Source organism: Cnephaeus nilssonii, assembly GCF_951640355.1.
Source record: "Cnephaeus nilssonii genome assembly, chromosome: 16".
NCBI lineage: Eukaryota > Metazoa > Chordata > Mammalia > Chiroptera > Vespertilionidae > Cnephaeus > Cnephaeus nilssonii.
The window spans coordinates 1,857,414-1,878,783 of record NC_137087.1 but is presented as its reverse complement, the minus strand read 5'-3'; the positions used below and the strand labels follow the sequence as shown (position 1 = coordinate 1,878,783).

Below are 21,370 nucleotides of genomic sequence, written 5' to 3'. Positions count from 1 at the left end.
CCTGTTGTAGTAGAAAGAACCCCAACTGGGATCAGAGACTCGGGTTCTGGTTCTGAGTCTGCCATTGCCTAGCTGTGTGCCTGGGTGGGCCCACCGGGGTCTCTGATTCCTCTTTGGCAATGTGGGCATCTTCTCTCGGGGCCCGTGCCGGTCTTGGGTAGAAGACTCCGTGGTGGGTGTGGTGTTCAGGGTGGCACGTCCCGATGCCCACAGAGCCCTTCAGCTCCCCAAGCAACAGTCTCCCGGAGCTTGGCCCACAACCACTACGAGCTTTGGCTTCTACGATGAGGTCCTGGTACAAGTTACGCACTGGCTCATGGTGAAGTCACAGCAGGAAACACCGATCTGGAGCCACTCGACTCATTTCAGGTAAAGAGTGCTGTCAGCGGCACAGCTCACGCGCAGTGGCTCCCTAAAGCCGGCGCGGACAGCTCCCGGCGATGGTCCTGCCACACCTCCGGGACCCAGACACCGCCACCCCTGCGGCTCAGCACCAGCCTGAGGCCGTGCAGTCATTCCAAAGAAGCGAAATTTACCTTATAAACATGCATTTCCCATGTTTTCCTCTTGTGTTCCCCACATGTATCCGTGCCTAAGCACCCTCAGGCTGAGTGACACCCACATAATACTGGGGGCCTTCCTTGGTCATCCGTGTTCCCACAGTCTTTCCTGCTTGTTTCCAATTCTGTCTTGCATCACTGGCTAATACATATGTCAGGGTTTTCTCATGCCAAGATTTCGAGAGTTCGAGGGAGAAGAGAAGCAGGGCGGACCTGGAATAGGGTGGAGTCCAGCAGGTATGGCCGACGGAGGGCATCCCAGCAGGAGGAGGGAAAGCAGAGATGTAGAAACGGGGTTGGTCTGGCCTTCGGCTTGGGGGGGACGAGGTGGAGGTGAGAAAACCATCTTGGCTGGATTGGGAGAGAGGAAGGGATGGGAACCAACTCCCCTGGAAGCCGATGTCCAAACAGGCATCCATGCGTGCACGCGGCCCGGATCTGCCTGGGGCACATCTCGCTGGTCTAGGCCTGCCTAGACCCATGGGCATGAGAGACTGAGGAACCTTCTGGAAAGGCCAAGGGAAACAGGTAGGGCATCTGGTCCAAGGGGCAAAGCCTTGGGGTCAAGTGTGAGGGATGCAGGGGTGAAAGGTGCTGTCTGTGCTGGGATGAGGTTGGGGTAGGAGACAATCCTGAAAACAGAGCACCTGCTCCCAAAGCTCTGAGAGCTGGCGGGGCCCCGCCGAGTCCGGTGCCTGCAGGGGAGCCTTGTGGAGAAGAGCGCGCCTTGGTCCTCGGGGTGACGGCCAGGGCTCTGCTCGGAAGGCAGTGCTCCTCGTGGCTGCCCACGGCAGGCGGGAGACAGCTGCTTGCCGGGCGCCCAGAGGCTCGTGAGCCCCTGGGAGAGCATTCAGGGGTCTCTCCAAACCTCTGCATCTCCCCACTCCTCCCTGAGCAGGTACTTGCAAGTGACAACAAAACGGTCCTGGCGACTCCTAGAGAGCGTCTGCTTCTCGGGCTGTCGAGGTCTGGGGAACTTGGGTTGTTCAATTTTCATAAACACCCAGAGCAAAGTAACATTACTTCCCTTTGACGAATGAGGACACAGAGGCCAAGAGGAATCATGTGACTGACCAAAGGCCACAGCTCTGAGTGGAAGCGCTGGGATTTGAACCAGGCAGCGTGGTCCTGAGCTTGGGCTCTTCCTAACGCCTTCACTGCCCTCACCTCTTTGCGTCTGCACCACAGCACACATCGCAGAGAAGAATCTCCACGCCGGCTCCGACGCCAGCGACTGTCTTGGCTCCTGTAAGCCAGGAGCCTGGTGTTCTGTGCTGCCCACGGCCGGGCTGTCCTCAGGGCCCTGCAGGTGGGCGGCCAGCCAGCTGGCCCAGCTACTGCTTGCCCTGTCCACCTCCCTGCCCCACCTTGCCCAGCCCAGCCTCTCTGGGCCTGTGGCTGTTGTTACGGAGGGGACCCCCACCCCTAATCTCAGGATGGGTGATTCCAGGGAGCAATAAGCCGCTGAGTACTGTGACTGGCTGAGCTCCCTTCCCTAATCCCCATTCTGTCCTGTTTATCTGAGGGCCTGGGGCAGGGGGGAAGCAGGCAGGACAGACTGGGCCAGGCCAGGCCCCTGCCTGGGCTGCAGCGGAGCCCGGAGCCATGAGGGTGGCGCTGGGCATGCTCTGGCTCCTGGCCCTCAGGCCCCCACCCCAGGCCTGGAGCTCCTGTCCACCTCAGTGCAGCTGCAGCCTCCAGGTCCTGGGCGATGGCAGCATGTCCAGGTAAGGCGCCAGGTGTGTGGGTGGCATCCCAGCCCCCAGCTCCACCAGCTGGCTAGGGTGGGAGGGTTGGATGCCGGCTCAGAGAGTGGCCAGGTGAGATCTCCATTTCCCGGGACCTGAGGCTGGTCTGTGCTGAATCACTGTCTGGCCAGCAAGGCATGGCTCTGCCTCAGAGGTACCAGGCACCTCTGCAGGAGGAGTGCGGTGGGGCACAGGTGTGCAGCCCCAGGAAATCCTTCCCAAATCCTCCTCCAGGACTTCTCCCCTTTATCTCTTCCTCCCTCCCTCCCTCCCTCCTCCCTCCCTCCCTTCCTCCCTCCCTCCCTCCCTCCCTTCCTTCCTTCCTTCCTTCCCCCCTCCCACCATTCTCTCCATAGCTCCTTAGCCTCCTCTTTCCCAGGCCTTTCCTATTCTCTTGCCCCACCTCTCAGGGTGCGCATTCACATCCCAGTATCCCTGCCCGCCCTCCCAGGAAGGACCGCCTGCCTCCTGGGCACTGCCTTTGGGTCTCCTCCGGCAAAGCCCGTGGAGCCTCAGCCTTGACCTCTTCCTAGGGCTCTCGGCCGGCCGGACTGCCCATTCTTGTGCAGCAAGCGCCCTGCCTCCCTCCGCACCTCTCTCTGACTTCCCCACCCCCGCTGAGCTCTGCGAGCACCTCCACCCCCTCCATGGGCGTCCCTGGGCCATGGGGTTTGTGCGCCCTGCTCTTCCGCCCCCACCATGACTCCCTCTCTTGCTCCTCCTCTGTCTTTAAAGCATCTTTCCCCTGACACTTCCGTTTATCCATCCATGAGCACCAAACCCCACCTCACTCAGGATTTCACTGGCCCAGGGCCTCTCCCACAATCTTTCCCACCTTCTGGAATGCCATCTTCCTTTTTCCCCCTTAGGTGGGTGTAGGGGAGACACTGGTGGTTCCTGATCAGGCAGCGATATTGTCAGTGCGCCTCTCAGTGGTCCCAGCCTGGGGTGCTGGCTGACGGGGTGTGAGGGAGGCAGTGGGAGGCCGGAAGCACAGGAAGAGCTCCATGTGTGGCTCAGATCTCTGTACTCCAGCTCATGCGGCCCATCAGCCATGAGGGGCCCCTTCCACAGGGAAGCCAGGCTGAGCCTGGGCCTGCACAGGGCGACCGTGGGCTGCAGGGCCTCCTCCCACCACAGGAAGCACCGGCTGAGCCCGCAGCGTCGGGCAGGCCTGGTGCTGGGACCCTGACTCTGCCTGTTGGCGATGGGCAGGGGCAGGGACGGGGAGGACTTGGTGGCAGGTTAACCTTAGTGTGGAAAAGGACTCTCCAAGGACAGCTTCCAGGCCCCTATGTCAGCCCGTGGCCATCCTGCCTCTGACACCAGAGCTCTCACCACAGTCTACCTGGGAGCCTCACAGCTGTTCGCCAGCCCGTGTGCAGGGAGGTCCTGCCAGGGGAGGAGGCCTGAGCGGCTGCGGTGCCCACGGGCTCGACGTGTGGGGAGGCTGAGGCCCCTTGCATCTCGGCACCTCCCGGCCTCCCAGGCCGGCTCCTGGGCAGCGGCTCCATCCTGCCGGTGTGTGCAGCCCTTGCGGTGAGAGCCAGCCCTGCGGCTTAGACTTTCGTGCCAAACTCACAGCCAAAACGTCAGGTGCCGCTGTCGGGCAGGAGGTGCCTTGGCAGGCGCCGTGGAGACTGACACACCGGCAGGGCTGGTGGCATCTATGCCCTGGCCACCAGCCTGGGCCCTGCGGGCGACCCACGTGTGAGCTGGCACACACATGGCCTCCTTTGCCCCCAACCACCCGTGAGGTGGACTCTATTGTTAAGGGGACACAGAGGAAAGAGAAGGTCATGTACCGTGCTCAAGGACAGGGCAGCAAGCAGAGCCCAGGTGTGAGTCTGGCTGGGGGGGTGGGGGTGGGGCTCAGTCAGAGGGGGAGGCACCTCAGTGGCTGGTTTCTGATGCTCTTGGCATGTAGTTTTTTATAGTTTATGCCGCCTTCTTGGCATATAGTTTTTTAAATGAAGAAAAGCCCAAATGGTTACAAAGCGGAGCTGCAATTTGACAATCAATACTTTCAGCCCATTTGCAAAAGGACATGCGTGTGGGGATCTTGGGACTCCTGAGTGCTGTACTTTGGGGGGGAGGGAGGGCAGTGCCCGGCATGGCAGGATCAGCTTGAGGTCCCTCGGGGTGCCAGAGACCAAGCCGCCCCGGGGGGACCCCGTGAAAGGCTCTGAAATCAGCCCTCCCCACCCCACCCCCGTCCCAGAAACCAGGAGGGGCTGGATCCCGCCCATCCCAGAGCCCCGCAGCTTGGAGCCAGGCGGGTGTCCTGGAGCCCCGCAGAGCAGCGGCCTCAGGCAGGAGGTGGGGAGGGTCTCCCTGCCTGACCCTCGCTCAGACGCCCCCTTTCTGTGCCTAGGACCGTGGTTTGCAACGACCCGGACATGACCCTGCCCCCCGTGGCCATGCCGCCGGACACCTGCCGGCTGCGCCTGGAGCGCACGGCCATCCGCCGGGTGCCCGCCTTCGCCTTCGCCTCGCTGCGCCGCCTGGAGCAGCTCTGGCTGCCCTACAACGCGCTGGGCCGGCTGGGCGCGCGGGCGCTGCGGGGCCTGGGCCGCCTGCGGGAGCTGCGCCTGCCGGGCAACCGCCTGGCTGCCTTCCCCTGGGCCGCGCTCGGGGACGCGCCGCGGCTGCGGCTGCTGGACCTGCAGGCCAACCGGCTCGCCGCCGTGCCGCCCGGCGCCGCGCGCTTCCTGCGCAACCTCACCTTCCTGGACCTCTCCAGCAACCGGCTGCTGCGGCTCCCGCCCGCGCTCCTGGCCGCCTGGGCTCCCCTGCCCGCCGCGCCCTCCCTCCCGGGCCGCCCCGGGCTGGTCCTAGGTGAGAGCGGCCCCTTCGCCTCGGGTCTCTGCAGGACGCCACGCCTCCCTGGGCTCTGACTCTTTCCCTGGGAAATAGACAAGGCGCCGGTCCTGGGTTTGAGTGGAGGCTGGGTGCCAGGCACACACTGGTAGGTAAGGTTAGCAGTTCAAATTCTGGCCCTGCCTCTTACTAGCTGTGTCCCTGGCTCAGCTTCTCTGTGCCCGTTTCCTTTAGAGAAGAGAGGTTGATAGAAAGATCTAGTCAAACATGCAGGCCTGTGGGCACAGCGCTGGCAGCCATGGGCACCTGGGCAGCACAGGGACGTGCCCAACTCCCCCAACCCCCCAGCCCAGCACCTAGGGTGCTGCAGCCCCGGGACCTTCTGGACCATCTGGGCGCAGAGCAGCCTCTCCCAAGGCCACACCCCCTGAGGACAGTCCCATCCCAGGACCTGTCAGGGGTAAGGTAAAGACCAGTCACCAGAGGCTCTGATGGGGCATTTCAGCTCCAGACCATCCTCCCCCCTCCCCCCCCCTCACACCCCCGCCCCGCCACAGCCCGGGGGTTTGCCAGGCGCACAGAGCTCCCCCCTCTCCTGCTTTCCTCCTCCCCCTGCTCCGTACTCTTCCTCTCAGCCTCCTTCTGGGAGACCCAAAGCCAACAATCTTCAAAGCACGTTCCCGCCCGCCCCCCCCCCCCCCGAGATTCTTCTGAGCTCTCGGCACAGGCCCTGCCATGCTCTTGGCTGACCTGTAGTCCTGGATGGCCATCAGCATCAGTGTGGCCCTGAAGGTCCCCACACTCCCTCCTGTCCCTCATAGAACGGACCCTGACGCACCAGGGGTAGCAGTGCAAGCACAATCCCCCTGTTTTATAGACGAACACATAAACTGGGGGTTACAAAGTGGAGGGTTTGGGCCAATGCTCCTGTCATGAGCCGGTCTGGTTCCCAGTCCCCTGAGGGTGGGGAGCACCCGCTGTGCAGAGGCGAGGTGTGTAGCATGAGAGAGGTCTCCTGGCTGGACAGGTCTGGGCCTGGGGGCTGGAGGGTTTGCCCTGGAAGTGGCTCCGGGAGGGACTGTCGGGAGCCTCCCTGGGAAGCAGGGAGGGAACAGCAAGCCCGTCAGCCCCGCCCCCTCCAGAGCCTCCCGACACGAAGGGCACCTTCTAGGGAAGCACCTCCCTGGACAAATGTTTATTTGAAAATCAAGTTGAACTGGAGCGTCCTTTTCTTAAGTATTTGGTGACTTGTTTCCAACAACCATGGCAGGCAGCCAGGGCAAGGGGTGCTGAGCCAGGTCACAAATAAGGGGCAAGAGACGTCTGCGTGCAGCCAGGAGACAGCCCCGGAGGCTCGCTTCCCACTGCTGCCCGCTCTTCCTCTGATCCTGTCCTGGTCCTAACAACCACTGGCTGCCAGGTGAACTAGGCCTTTCTTGCCCCGGCACCTCCCTGGCGGGGGTGGGGTGACAGGTGGGGACATACATTCTGGAAAGTTAATTTTAATGACACAACGCATGCATGAATATATGTGAACATTTAAAATATTTTAGAAAGGCTAAAGTTTATGTCCCTTCTCCCCCTCATAAATGGTAGCCACTCTTAGTATATGTGCTGCCGAAGCGAGCACAATGGTAGCCACTCTTATGTTTATTTTCATGTTTCCTGTCTTCCACAAGATATCTACATACACATACATACACACACATAGGTAGTTTATGTGCGTTTTACATACAATTTTATCATATTGTATATATCAACCAGCACCAATTTCCTACCCAGGAGTGTGTCTCGGAGATGTTAGTTACTGCAAGGATCAGCTTCACATGGTTAAACCGGTGCCTAGCATTTCATAGCGCAGCCTCCTCAGCCAGTCCCCTTTAGTGGACCTTCGGGCTGTCTTCATTCTTTTAGTCACACCTGCTCTTGACTCTGCAGCCTGGTACCTGCAGACATCTCTCTAGGGGCTGGGGGCGTGGCAAGCTCACGGAGCGTGCACGCTCGATGTTCTATTGTTCCCCAGGCATGTGGTGCCCGCTCTGCAAGCTGACTTGAGCCCTTATGAATGTGGGCCATAGTTCTAGGCGCTGGGAATGCAGCCGTGAGCACAGCTGATGCAGATCTACTTTCTCATGGGGTTAACAGTTAACGTGGCCAATGTTTCACTTTGCCAATGGCGGGTGACCACCTCACTGTCCTCTGACTCTGCCCTTTGCAGTCATTTACTGGGGACTCTGTACCAGGTGCAAGCCAGAGCAGGCAGTGACGACTCATTACACGCACTTCACCGGGGACGGGGAGCAGCCGCCCGCTGGATGGGGAGGGCTGGGAGGGCAGGAGGGGCCAGTGCTCTCACATGAGTTGTGAACATCCAGCAGATCTGAATGCAGCCTTTCCACACTCACATCCTCCTTTCAAACAAACCGAATGCCTGCAGATACATGTACAAGACACACCGATTCCTAGACACACTACTATCACATTCAATAACAGTCTTTGGGGGATAAAAAGTACATCATATTAAATGCATTTATTTTGCATTTCAGAAATGCAAACACATAAAGCGGATTTGTGCCTGAGAAGTGAGGACACAGGATGACCTGTCTCTGTTGAAGGTTTTGACAGGGGGTGGGGGCGGGGGTGGGCAGTGACCTTCCAGCTCTGAAAGACATGGGAGCGCAGGGGGGCGACAGAGGGTTTGATTTCCTGGCCTCCTCTCTTTCCTCCTTTGGAGCCTGTGTCAGGGGACGGTGCCGGCCGTGTCACTCACCCTGGGAGGGCAGGGGTCACAGCACTGCCGGCGACGGGCTTTGGCACATGGCGAGCACCACAGGAATGCTCACTGGCCAGTGGCCTGAAAGTGTCCCTCCAAGGCCGGCGGGGTCATTGCTGATGCTGTGGGTGCTGTGTGGCCTACCGGGACCTGATATGATTCTGTTTTATTTATGCTCATGACAACCTGACGAGGAAGCAGTGCGAGGCCTCAAGAGAAAGAGCAGGCTGAGGGGGCAGGGCCAGGGGGCCAAGGAGGCAGGCTGGGGGGCCGAGGGGGCAAGGCTGGGGGGCAAGAAGTGGGTGGGAGGCCAGTTCTGCTGGCTGAGCTCAGGACCTGCCTAGTCCCCCCAAGGGGGAGGGAGTGGGCCTGGGGTTGTGAACAGCCGGGCTGATCTCTGGCCTCTCACCCTGCAGGGCTGCAAGACAACCCCTGGGTGTGCGACTGCCGACTCCACGACCTGGTCCACTTCCTGGAAGGCGGGGCCCCGCACCTGGCCTTCGTAGAGGCTGGGCTGCGGTGTGCCGGCCCGGGCGGCCTGGCAGGCGTGGCCTTCCGCCAGCTGCAGCTGAGGAGGTGCCAGGGACCCGAGCTGCGACCGGGCGTGGACAGCGTCACGTCTCCCTTGGGCAGCACAGTGTTGCTCCGTTGTGGGGCCACTGGCGTCCCTGAGCCCCAGATGAGCTGGAGGAGGGTCAGTGGGCGCCCACTCAACGGCACAGGTGTGTGAGCTGCAGGGACCACCATGCTGAGATCCCACAGGGCAGGCGAGTCAGAGTCCCAAAGGCCGAGGAGCGGGCGGCAGGCTGAGCTGGGCTGTTCACTCCCACTCTCCCGATGGGGCTGGACAGGCGCCACGCAGTGGCAGGGCCTGGGGACAGTAGCCTCCGTGGTGGCTCTCAGCTGTCCTGTCATATCCCACCAGCCCCTCTATTGGACGCTCCGGGCCCCCGAGAGGGCAGCATGCTGACATGTGGTGGAAGGTGCTCTCTCAGTGTGTTTAATATTTATAGTGAGTCTCCCAGTTGCAAATATTAAGTTGGTATCACTAGGAGTAACTTTTGATGTGAGTTACATTCATGAAGCTCTTTGTTAAATGTATTCTGGCCATCATGTCTTTGAGCTTTGAAGAGCAATCTTATTCTGTATAAGTAACCTGAGGTTCCGAGAGGCTAAATGCCTGGCCTCCATCAGCAGCTCCGACAGGAGGCCTGGGCGCAGACCGCAATCCGGTGACTCCACAGTGCGGCTCCTTCACCCCGTAGACAGAGGGCTCGTCTCTGGCCCACGTGGGCTGGAAGGGGTGCGGGGCCAGCGCTCAGCGCCCACGGAGAGTTAGGAGGAACCTCTCTCAGTGTCTGGCCGGAACGCTTGGCTCCACCCGGCTTTCTTCTCTCTCCTGCAACCAGGTTGGCCAGTGCTGCTCTAGAACAAGGGGTTTGGAGTCAGTGTGCAGGGAGCTGTGCAGGGAGCGCCGTGCCTCAGACACAGGCAGGAGGTGCCCTGGAGCTGGTGCAGGGCCACAGCCATGGGAGGGCACTTCCCTGGGCTCCCGTCTCGCGCCCCCACCAGCCGCTGCCTGGTCAGCGCTGCAGAGCTCCAGGGCCCGAGGAACGGTGGGCATGGGGCAGGCTTAGAAGGCGGAGCATTCTTGGGCACTGACTCAGCCTGTCTCCCCAGATTAGAGCCTCGGTGGCCTCAATCTCCTTGGCTAGTCTAAGAAAGGTTGGGTGAGCACCAGTGTTTTCTTGGGGTGACAAGGCTTCAGTGGCGTGTACACAGTCCAGGCTGCGAGCTTGGCCCTGGGAGGGAGCCTGGGCACAGGCACCCTCCTCATCCGTGTCTTCCTTCACCCCCCTCCCCCCCCCAGTGCACCAGCAGGTCTCCAGGGACGGCACCAGCTGGGCGCTGCTGGGCCTGCCCGCCGTGTCCCACCTCGACGCCGGGGAATACGTCTGCCAGGCCAGCAACTTCCTGGGCGCCTCCGAGACCCTCACCTCCCTGGTCATCACCGAGCCCCAGGCTTCCACCGAGCACAGCGGGAGCCCGGGGGCCCCACGGGCAGGGACAGGCGAGGGGCCGGAAGCAGCTGTGTACGACAGGCTGGTGGCCCGGCGTGTGCCCCCCACGCCTGGGCCTGCAGGGCCCAGCACGGAGGAGGGTGGGCCGACGGGACCCCAGGAGGCCCGGACAGTGACAGCGCTCAAGGTGGTGGGGGACACGCACCAGAGTGTGACGCTGGTGTGGAAGGCGCCCCGGGCCAGCAGCGTGGCCCTCAGCGTCCTGTACGCCGTCCTCGGGCAACGGGCCATGCGGCGGGTGGCCGTGCCGCCCGGGAGGACCAGGGTCACCCTCCGGGGGCTGCTGCCCGAGACCAAGTACGTGGCCTGTGTCTGCGCGTGGGGCCTGGCGCCCCGGAAGGAGCAGTGCGTCGTCTTCTCCCCCGACGAGGTGGCAGACGCCGAGGCCACTCAGCGGCTCATCAACGCGGTTGTGGCCAGCGTGGCCGCGGTCATCGCACTGCCCCTCACGCTGCTCGTGGGCTGCGGGGCCCTCCGCAGGCGCTGCCGCCGGTGCCGCGCCGGGCACTCCGCCGAGGCCACCAGCACCTACCTCAGCCTGGACGGGCTGAGCCTCGGCCTGGGCGAGCACTCGGCGGTGCGGCCCCAGCCCAGGCTCAGCGAGGCTGACGGGCTCCTGTCTGTCCGCTCCAGCTCCAGCCTGGACTCTGCACCCGGGAGCGCTAGGGGGGGCGGGCAGGTGGACGAGTACTTGTGCTGAGGCTCCGACCCCTTTCCCCACGTGCTCACCCACTCCTCCCACGTGGGTGCCTGCTCGCTCCTCCACTACACACAACGACAAGAACTAACACCTATTAAAGCGCTTCCTATGTGCCAGGAAGTGTTCTAAGTGCTTTATATACATTAACTCTAATTCTTACAACAATCGTTTGCAGAAGACACCTCTGCAATTCTCTCCCCATTTTCCTGGAGCAGAAGCGGGGGAATTAAGTAACTTGCTGTTGGGACCCTCATCAGAGCACGCGGTGCTCCAGGCCAAGTTGCCACGCTCAGGTGCAAAGGCAGGACCCAGCGGTGGCCCTGCGTGCGCTCGCAGGCGGCCTCTCTGTAACCGGATGCTGGTGTCGCTATTTGGCAAGAAGCCTCTTTTGCCTGAGCTCCTATACCGAGTGCTGCGGACCAGCAGGGGGCTGGCCCCTACGTCTGTGGGCTGCTTTGTGGGAAGAACTACTCTGTTTAATGGCTCCTTGTCAGCAATGGCTCCTTGGTCTGCAGTAAAGACTCTCCTGTGTGTCCACGACTTCTCACGTCTTCTCCGTCTGAGCCCGGGCGTCCGAGGGCCTGTGCCCCACACGCCTGTGCGGCCGTTTCGCTGCACATGAATGAAGCAACAGCGCAGGCCCCAAGCAGCGAGCGGCACTTACGTTTGCACAGCCCACAGGTCTGGGAGTGGCAGGTGGCTCTGCCCCGTGTGTCTTATTTGGGGCCCAACATGGACAGCTGGTGGCCACCTGGGGCAGCTCCTTTCTCGGGGGGTCGGATGATATCAGAGGAATGTGATGCCTCTCAAACTCTTGGCTTAGAACGGGCACACTGCCATTTCTGCCCAATTCTATCTGCCAAAACCAGTGCCATGGCCAAACCCAACTTAAACGGGCGGAGGACAGTTCTCGCTTGGAAGTCATGGTGGGGCAGCACTATTGGCTGAGCCGTAATCTCATCTACTGCGTTGCCCACACCACGCAGGCGGGACGTGGCCAGGCAGAGTTGGCCCGGCAGTGAGGCCTTACTGCTGGCATCTGTGCGGTGTGGCAGCGGTGGCGCTCGCAGGGCCTCACACACGCCTCCGAGCAGCAGCGCGTTTGTGCGTCACACACAGACCCAGACACACCAGCCTCCCTGTGGACACTGACTGATTCTCACACTTTTCCTCTGGGCGCCATTCTGCCTGGAGAGAGTAGTTTGATTTTCAATGAGTTCTAGAGGTTTGAATAGTGCTCATTGACTCACGAATGTCAGTCTGGAGGGGCTGAGAGGTGCCCGGGCGTGGCCGCGTGCACCGGGCTGTCTGCGCACAGCTCGCCCTGCCCATGCAGCCGTGTCTGTGGTGCTTCCTAAAACTTACCGTGGCTCCTGGGGGCGTCTCCAGGTCTCCCAGTCACTCAGGGGCCACTGGAAAGGAGGCCTCCTGCTCAGCTCACTTAGCGCTGGGGCCCCTGAGGGCCTGAGTGTGGGCGTCCACAGACATGTCGTGAGTCTCGTCTGCAGCACTGAGCTCTACCAAAGGAGCATCCGGGGTATTTGGCGCCAAAACCTTGGGGTAACAACACCTGAGAAGATCTGGGACAGCAAGTGATCCACGGAAACGAACTGACTAACATCACCTAGGAGACTCCACGTGGTGCTGAACACTTGCTTAATATAAGCCAGTGTGCTGCTGGGATTTCTAAGGTTATTTCCTCTCACATTTACAAAGACCTTACGACATATTTTCCTGCTTTCTCTCGTGTGACCCTCACAGCAGCTCCTCATAGAGGCTGGGCTACTGGACTGCATAGACGAGAACACTGAGTCCGAGAGCGGAGTAATTTACAGGGGTTGTGGTGATTTTCTCGGAGGGTCCAAGTCTTTGGTAACTTTCTGGCCAGCTGAGGGTCAGTATTCAGTGTGGATCTCTGCAATGCGATCCACGCAGCTCACCACATGCATGGGTGTGCTGTGCCACGGAGCCCGGGATCAGAACCATGAGAGCAGCGGTGCCCGTGCACACAGAATGTCCATACATAGATGCCTTTTGCACATCACTTAGGACTTCAAAGCAAGCACTTCTTAGTGTGTTAGTATTTATCCAGCACTTGTGTGTGTGTGTGTGTGTGAGAGAGAGAGAGAGAGAGAGAGAGAGAGAGAGACAGAGAGAGAGACAGAGAAAGAGAGAGAGAGAGAGAGAGAGAGAGAGAGAGAGAGAGAGAGAGAATTCAAACTCATCTGGACAAAATAACCCCAGATGGTCAGCCCTGCAATCCCTGTAACCATCTTCCCCCATGTGTTCTGTCTTCTCTGATTTGCTCTTACAGAGGATACTCGGGCTGGATTGTGCTCATGAATATTCAAGTCATTGGAAAAAACAAATTCCCGTTATAAAAAAATAAAATGATGTCTTGTTTATATATATAAGCCTTTGTTGTATGAGTCTGTTTAGTCTGTCAGTCCCTGAAAACCTGATGTTTTTTGAGTCCTGTGAAAAGCAGTTCTGGCCACCCATGCAGAGGGCCTGCCCGCACGGGGTCCCACAGCATACTGCCTTCCGGAGCCTTCTTTGGAGGGCTGGAACCATAGCCTCTCGTCATGCCTTTTCTGAATGGTGCGTAGCTATGCTCTCCTTTGCCCAGGAGAAGCTGAGTCTCATGTTACTTGTCTGTAATTGCATGTCTAAGTTGAAGGGTATGGAAGGCAAATAAAAGAAATTCTGTCTTGGAAGTAGATGTGGGCTATTAAAACTAGATTTTCATTAAAGGGACCCAGAGAGCAATGTGCTTAGAGAACTAGAGCTGGGAATTTTTTTATTGATTTGAGAGAGAGAGAGAGAGAGAGAGAGAGAGAGAGAGAAACATCGATGCGAGAGAGAAACATAGGTCAGTTGCCTCCCGCACACACCCTGACAAGGGATTGAACCCCACAACCTGGGTATGTGCCCTGACCAGGATTGAACCCACCACCCTCTGGTGTTTGAATGGCGCTCCAACCAACTGAGCCACGCCAGCCAGGGCTAGAGCTGGAAATTTCTGTTTTGACTATCATATAAGCCAGTAGAGACAAAAAAATCATCTTCAAGTATTTAAGCATATTTTATTTGATTGCAAGGGCTTTCTTTTAGCCAGGATAGGTTATGTTTATGCTGTGCTAACAATTCCCAAGTTTCAGTGGTTTAACATAGAAATATGTATTTTTGCTCTCACAGATCTACCTAAGTCAGGAGGGACAGTGCACGAGGGGAGGGCTCTGCTCCACCCACTCACGCAGGGGCCCGGGCCGATGACCCCGCCACCTGAATGTCAGCAGTGGCTGCAACAGGGAAGGAGGAACGGAGAAGCATGTCGGGGCTTTTAAGACATTATTTGCTCTAACATTTCATCAGCAAGAACATTAGTCCCATAGCCCACCTGTTTCAGGGGGTGGGAACATAGCCTTCCGTGGGTCCATCCAGGCACAGGCCTGCCACTGAGCCTGGGTCGCATCTCTGACACGATGGCCAGCAGCAGGTGAGGGAGAGCACCAGCTTGAGGGAGAGCAAGGGCAGCATGTCTGTTTCTCACAGGTCACTTAGTCTCTGTCCGAGATGTCCCAACGTCCTGCCAATTGAAGAGTTCAGAAACTTTCTGATTAATATTCTATTAAGACAAGCCAGGAAGCTGATACCCAGAAGCCATTTCTCTCTAATTATTTCATAAACATGGAGTAAGTTCTCTCTGATACTCTGTCTCTACCACGATAAGAGCCCAATTCCTAAAGGCATCTTGCAAGAAGAGAGGTGGGGGTGTAACATACTCAGACACCTTCCCCTTGTTGTTGAATCTATTGAGTTTAGAGACACCACTTAACCACTCATTATTTAAGAAAAATAATACAACCCAAGTAACTTGTTTGTTTGTTTGTTTTATATTTTATTGATTTTTTACAGAGAGGAAGGAAGAGGGATAGAGAGCTAGAAACATCGATGAGAGAGAAACGTCAACCAGCTGCCTCCTGCACATCCTACCAGGGATGTGCCCGCAACCAATGTACATGCCCTTGACCGGAATCGAACCTGGGACCTTTCAGTCCGCAGACCGACGCTCTATCCACTGAGCCAAACCGGTTTTGGCCCAAGTAACTTTCATTGTCCTAGTCTCCTGCCTTAACTGACAACATAGCTCCTCCAAGGCCCATATGCCACGTAAGGACCCAGAGGGTGAGGGGCCAGCAGAGGAGGGGGAGCGGAAGTGCCCGCGATGCCAGATATTTCACACCAGTGGGTGTTTTCACAAACCACTGGTAAGTTGGGTTGAGCTAGACTGATTTGAAGAGACTAATGTGGGATGAACAGAGAAAAAATTGTGGGGTTGGAGAGTTCTGTAGGCCCTTATATTTTGGGGTGAGAACAGAATTCACTGTGGTTTCTGATACCCACAGAGTAAAACACGTTTTTTCCAGGAAGCAAAATGACAAAACCTTGGCCAACCTGGTGGGGGCTCTGGAATGCGAGTCGCCCTTCAGTGTTGTCCTTGTCGGTCACACTGCCCGTGCGGCTGCTCACCACCGCAGTCCCTGCCCGGCCACGTTCGGCAAGAAGGACCTCTGCAAGCACTCCTCTCTGGTGAGCACCCACTCACTCCGGGAGGGTCCATTCACCCCAGCTCTGTGCCCACAGCACGTCCCGCTTTAATTCTTACCTCACGAGGGACTCAGAGACCTGGGCCGGTCACAGGGTTAGACTGTGAACCCGGCAGGTGTGTCTGCTCGGATGGAAAGCTGGGGCGGAGGCAGCTTAGTAGGGACCCACGGCTCCCCTCACTGGCTGCGCACTGAGGCCATTGGCAGGGAGCAGTGTGTGTCCTGAGTCTTAGGGGAACCATGGGACCTCAATATTCATCAGGAAGTGTCCCTGGTAACAGGGAAGGAGAGTCTGTTGGTGTGGGAGGAGAACTGAAATTTATTACTCGAGGGTGGTGAACACACAACACAGGTGATGGAGTGCTGCATGCTGGGGACTTTATTCTACATCAGGCGTCCTCAAACTGCGGGCCACATGCGGGTGTTTTTGCCGTTTTGTTTTTTTACTTCAAAATAAGATATGTGCAGTGTGCATAGGAATTTGTTCATAGTTTTTTTTTTAAAACTATAGTCCGGCCCTCCAACAGTCTGAGGGACAGTGAACTGGCCCTCTGTTTAAAAAGTTTGAGGACCCCTGTAATCTACATAATCTCAGAGTTACCTAGAAGCACTCTGAATGTGTATTAATTCCCTCATTTTGCAGAGGAAATTACTTCGAGGCTCATAGAGGTTAAAGGACTTTCCAAAGATGTCGTGACAGGGAGGCTGAGCTGGAAAGAAGGCCGCAGGGGCAGCGTCTGCACAGGGCTGCTCACCACTGCACTCCTTGCACCCAGTAGGTGTGCAGCTTGGAGCAGATGACGAATAAATATTTGTTGACTGAATGATGGGTGGCAGAGCAAGTACCCAAGAATCACAGATGTGTCACTTTAAATGTAGGCCTTTCCTTCTCACTATGGGAGATACACAGCATTCAGGAAAATTTGTGAGAGCCAAGATTTAAAACACACACACGTTTTAGTTTGATCAGAAACTAAACCACTGTCTGTGGTCTGCCTTCCGAACCACGACGCTTCCCCTGATCCTGATTGCCATGGGCAGAGGCAGCTGTGTGCGGCGGAAGCAGGCCTCGGCCACGCCAGGTGTGGGAGGGAACCTTTCAGGGGCGGGGTGTAGTCACAAGATTACTTGTCACCCATCACCTGCATTCATTTTTAGAGGATGGTTGGAAATTCTAGGTTTCAGGAACCAATTGTGATTGATGAAGTATTAGATGAATTTTTTAAAATGTTTTTATTGATTTCAGAGAGGAAGGGAGAGGGAGAGAGAGAGAAACATCAATGATGAGAATCATTGATTGGCTGCCTCCTACATGCCCCACACTGGGCATCGAGTCTGCTACCCGAGCATGTGCCCTGACAGGAATTGAACCATGACCTCCTGGTTCATAGGTCAACGCTCAACTACTGAGCCACACCGGCCGGCTGGATGAATTTTGGTCAAATCCCCTGATCCATGATGCTCAGAGTTCTCGGCCTCCTCCCACTCCTGCTCCTTCTGAAAGAAAGCTCGCCCCTTAAAGCCTGTCGCATGGCTCCAGCACAACCCACCTTCTGGAGTCTCAGATCTTTTTGCAAGAAGTGGAGGGAAGGCAGTGTCAGGACAGAATTGGACATCTGGCCTTGAGTTTGCCTTCTGAACTCAAGAACCAGACAAAGGGCGAGTTTTCTGACCTTAGTTAAGAGACATAGTTCCCTGACCAGGTTCTTCCTGAGCTTGTGGTTGGGGCCACAATAGACCTTATTGTGTCCAGTGGCTTTTCAACTGCTGTGCTGACCTACATCTCCAAGGATCACTCGGAAGCTGGGACTATCTTATTCAAAATTCCCAAGGTAATTCCTTACAGAGGAATATGGCTTCAGTTTCTCACTATTTGCTGCTAGTTCTGGTCCTTCTGGGTTCGCAGGCAGCTCAGCATCCTGTGTGCCAGGACCTGCCTGCACAGAGGAGACGTTTGGCAGGTCTGCTGCACTGGCAAGAAGCCAGAGGGCCGAGGGGGATGGGCTCCTTAGGGGATACTTTGGAGGGGAAGTAGGCCTAGAATTTTCAGGAAATCAGCAAAATCTCTAGGAGACCCATTCTAGTTGATACTGAACTTTGATGAGCTGTGAACTTTTATCAAAATAGGTCTAACTCTTTTATTTCAAGTGAATAATATTTTTTCTAATTCACACACCTAATGCCAGGATATGCCTGGTCCCACTTCCCAGTTCTCTGATGTTCACCTTAAAGCTTGTCTGTTTCTCATGCAGGACTCTGCAGTGCATGTCCAGTTCCTTGGGAAAGATCCCAGGGAACCTTCCCGAAGAGTTCAGGCACGTGAGGATTGCACACGCGTCCTTGTTTGAGCTGCCCTGAGGGTCCTGCGTCAACATGAGCACCAACATGACTCAACTTCACGATATCACTGTGATCCACCCGGGAGCCTTGGAGTACCTGTCAGAAGTGAAGGAGCTGAGACGCGGGGAACAGACTCTGTTCAGTGCTGTGGGCAGTGTTCCGTGCCACCCCGGGCCCGAGGGTCTTGGATCTCAAGCACAGCACGACTGACATGCTCCCTGGGCTGGCTCTTTAGTGATTGGCCACCTGGTCTACCTTGACCTGTCTTCCAATCGCTGGCAGTGGTATCCAGGAGTGTCTTCTTGACCTGGCCTGCCTACCAGCCATGCCAGCCTCCTGGATGTGGGGCCCAGAGTCTCTCCGGCACGGGGCTGGCTCTGCAAAATAAACCCTGGCTTGTGACTGTCACTTAAGGGGACTTGTCCAGGTTGTAAAGTCCACCGCCTCCCGGCTGTCTTGGTGAGTCCCTACCTGATTGCCAAGGCCCTCTCTCCAAGGCTGGGAAGTTTTTCCATGAAACTGAGCTCAGCACCTGCATGAGCCCCACATCCCAACCCCCAGTGCCAATGTCACCATCAAGGTGGGACAAAGTGTAACCCTGCAATGCCTGGCACAGGCCAGCCCCTCACCAACCATTATGTGGAGGCAGCCCTTGAGCATATGGATGGGAAGCCACATGCTCTCTCTTGATGTATCTGGAGGAGGGGAGGTCTGCAGCAACCCTGTCCTCAGTAGAGAGGCTCTAACCTGGGGGCTGGGAAGATTGGGACAGGCCTGAACTGCACACACCACAAGAAGGCAGTGGTCCATGTCGTATTGTTTAAATGGTTGCATACAGATCTCTAAGAGATAGATATATTGGAGTTGACAACATCTATAATAATAAAACCATGATATGCAAATCGATTGAACGATCTAACAGCAGAATGACCTTCTGGACGACCATGCTATGACACGCACTGGCGCCAGGCCAGCCAAGGAGGGTACAATGCAATTGGTTGGGGGGCCCTGCCATTGCCCTATGATTGCCCCACAGAGGAGGCCCAGGACACCGGCCGATGGGGTGACTGATCGGGGGCGGGGTGCTCCACAATTGCGGAGCCCTGGCCAGGTGGGCGTGGCCATCTGGCTGTCTGCACTGTGGTGGGTGGGCAGGGCCTCCCTCTGCGGGCGATAGATCTGGTCCCCCTGTGATCGATGGCCCAACAGGGGGAGGCCCAAGCCAGCCAAGTGATAGCTCCCCACACCTGTCACCCGCAGAGTAAGGCGACTGGTGGCGGGGGGTGGGGGGGCAGCGCTGCACAAATGGCAAGCAGTGACAGCAGTGGGGACAGGGCAGCTGCTGGCAGCTGGGGGAAGGAAAGCCCCAGAGGCCCTGATAGTTGGCCAGGCCCAGGGACCCTAACCCGAGGGGTCCTGGATTGCGAGAGGGCGCAGGCCGGGCTGAGGGACACCCCTCCCCTACATGAATTTCGTGCATGGGGCCTCTAGTATTGTATAAATACTAGATAATTATATGAACAAATATGATTTTTGAAGGTCTTCTAAATACAAGACCTATACTGTGTATTTTTAAATCATAGAAATTTCTGACTAGGACTAATTCTAGAGATCATCCATTACTAATTTCCTAAATGTGCCTGAGGGGTGCTTGTTTGAAATAAGATTTCCAGGCCCCCGACCTGGAGGACTGGATTCAGTGAGTGGAGGCGGGGCCTGAGAACATCCTACCTAATAATAGACAAATATGCAAATTGACCATACCTCCAACACACCCACAAGCCACACCCACCATCCAATCAGAGCAAGCATGCAAATTAACCCAAACCAAGATGGCTACAGCCACAGAGAGCAAGGTTTCCTAGGTAACAGAGGAAGCCAAGCTTTCCGCCTGTCCTTGCCAGGCCTAAGCTTCCACTCAAGCTACAAAGTTTCAATTATAGAAGGTAAACAAATTCAAACAAGTGGCGGCAGAATGGAGCTTGAGAGAGCAGGCCAGGGTTGCCGCCGGCAACAGGGGAAGCAAAGCTTTCCGAACACCCTGGCTGGGCCCACCCGCTTAAGGCAACAAAGTTTCAATTATAACCCCAACACAAATGGCTGCCCCAGGGAGCTACAATTGTAGAAGGAAAATAAATTCCAGATACCAGGGCCTCTGCTTGGGTTGCCAGGGGGCGTGGCCGGCCTGCAAACCACCACAGGCCCCTCGCTCAGGCCGCCCCATGCCCCAAGGGAACCCCCACCTGATCCGGGACACCCTTCAGGGCAAACCAGCTGGCCCCCACCCGTGCACCAGGCCTCTATCCTATCTAATAAACGAGTAATATGCAGATTGATCATCACTGCAACACACAATATAGCTGCCCCCATGTGGTCAAAGATCCTGCCCCCATGTGGACACAGGATGGCCACCACAAGATGGCCAGCAGGAGAGAGCAGTTGGGAGGCACCTGGCCTGCAAGGGAGGGCAGTTGAGAAGGACCAGGCCTGCAAGGGAGGGCAGTTGGAGGTGATCAACCCTGCAGGAGAGGGCAGTTAGGGGTGACCAGGCCGGCAGAGGAGGGAAGTTGGGGGCAAACAGGCTGGCAGCAGAGTGGTTAGGGGGTGATCAGGCTCGCAGGCAGAAGCGGTTAGGGGCAATCAGGAAGGCAGGCAGGCAAGCAATTGGGAGCCAGCAGTCCTGGATTGTGAGAGGGCAGTCGGACATCCCATGAGGGGTCCCATATTGGAGAGGGTACAGGCTGGGCTGAGGGACAACCCCCCTCCGTGCACGAATTTCGTGCACCGGGCCTCTAGTATTTTAATAAGTCTTCTCCCTCCCCCCTAATTCCTAACACCAGGCAAGGCTGGGGAGTCCTAGATGTGATGGAGGGTACATTGCCCCACTTGCTGAGCAGACCCCATTGGCTGAAGTGGTAAACTAGGACCCAGGGAGGGGCTGGTGGCCCCACAGATGGACCCACACGTGCCTCATTTCCTGGAGCTCTGGGCTGGAGCCACCTCTAATGCCACCCTGAGGGCAGGATGGGCTCCCAGGGGGTGGTGAAACCCAGAAGACAGCTGGTAACATCGGGGCACAGCCTGAGGAGCACAGCCAGCCGCCCGGTATTTGCATCCTGAACGATCAGAAACACCAAATTACTGGAATGTGGACGTTTCCCTGTCGTTCTGATCACACTTTGTTGGCTGGAGGTTTGACACCAATGAAAGGTAAGTACAGGGTTATTCCTGTCGCCTCTCCCAGGACAGCGAGACGCACCCCATGTCTCTTCCACGATCTTCTCTCAGCCACAGAACAGGCAACACTTAAGGGCTCTGCCTGTCAGTCTCCGGAGCGAGGTGACCCCATTTCATTTATGAGGAAATTGAGGCCAAAAGCCTCCAAACAACTTGCCCCAAACAGGTGCCTGGTGAGGGTGGGACCAGGCTTGGGCCCAGGTTCTCAGTCAGTCCCGTCCTGGTGAGAGGGTAGGAGGGCGCCTGTCCCAGCTCAAGGCCTCGCCGGCCCACGTGAGTCTCCAGCCCCGTTATCGGTTCGCTCCGGGGCGCGGGCTCCCCCACGAGGCGCTGCCCTGTCGGCACTGGTCATCCCCGAGCGGCCTCCACCTCCCGGCCCCAGCCCCCCACCCCCACCCCCGTCACCTCCCTGCACGACCAGCCCCCCTCCCCCCCACCCCCACCCCCACCCCTGTCACCTCCCTGCACGTCCAGCCCCCCTCCCCCCCACCCCCACCCCCA

The 21,370-nt window shown here is 57.5% G+C and overlaps 2 protein-coding genes across 2 annotated transcripts; both read left to right on the top strand.

Annotated features, from left to right (window-relative positions):
- Positions 1-2,165: 2,165 nt before the first annotated feature.
- On the top strand, positions 2,166-10,682 carry LRIT1 (leucine rich repeat, Ig-like and transmembrane domains 1; the record flags this gene model as incomplete). The annotated part of the gene is made up of 4 exons (XM_079793240.1): positions 2,166-2,287; positions 4,683-5,146; positions 8,318-8,623; positions 9,772-10,682. 4 exons carry the CDS (start codon positions 2,166-2,168, stop codon positions 10,680-10,682), a joined length of 1,803 nt encoding a protein of 600 aa, XP_079649366.1.
- Positions 10,683-14,167: 3,485 nt separating this feature from the next.
- Positions 14,168-18,410, top strand: LRIT2 (leucine rich repeat, Ig-like and transmembrane domains 2; the record flags this gene model as incomplete). Its single annotated transcript, XM_079793239.1, is given in 10 exon segments — positions 14,168-14,181; positions 17,545-17,647; positions 17,651-17,751; positions 17,753-17,862; positions 17,865-17,906; positions 17,909-18,025; positions 18,028-18,069; positions 18,072-18,104; positions 18,107-18,169; positions 18,172-18,410. Coding segments are annotated over 10 exon segments (864 nt in total).
- Between the last annotated feature and the right edge of the window lie 2,960 nt (positions 18,411-21,370).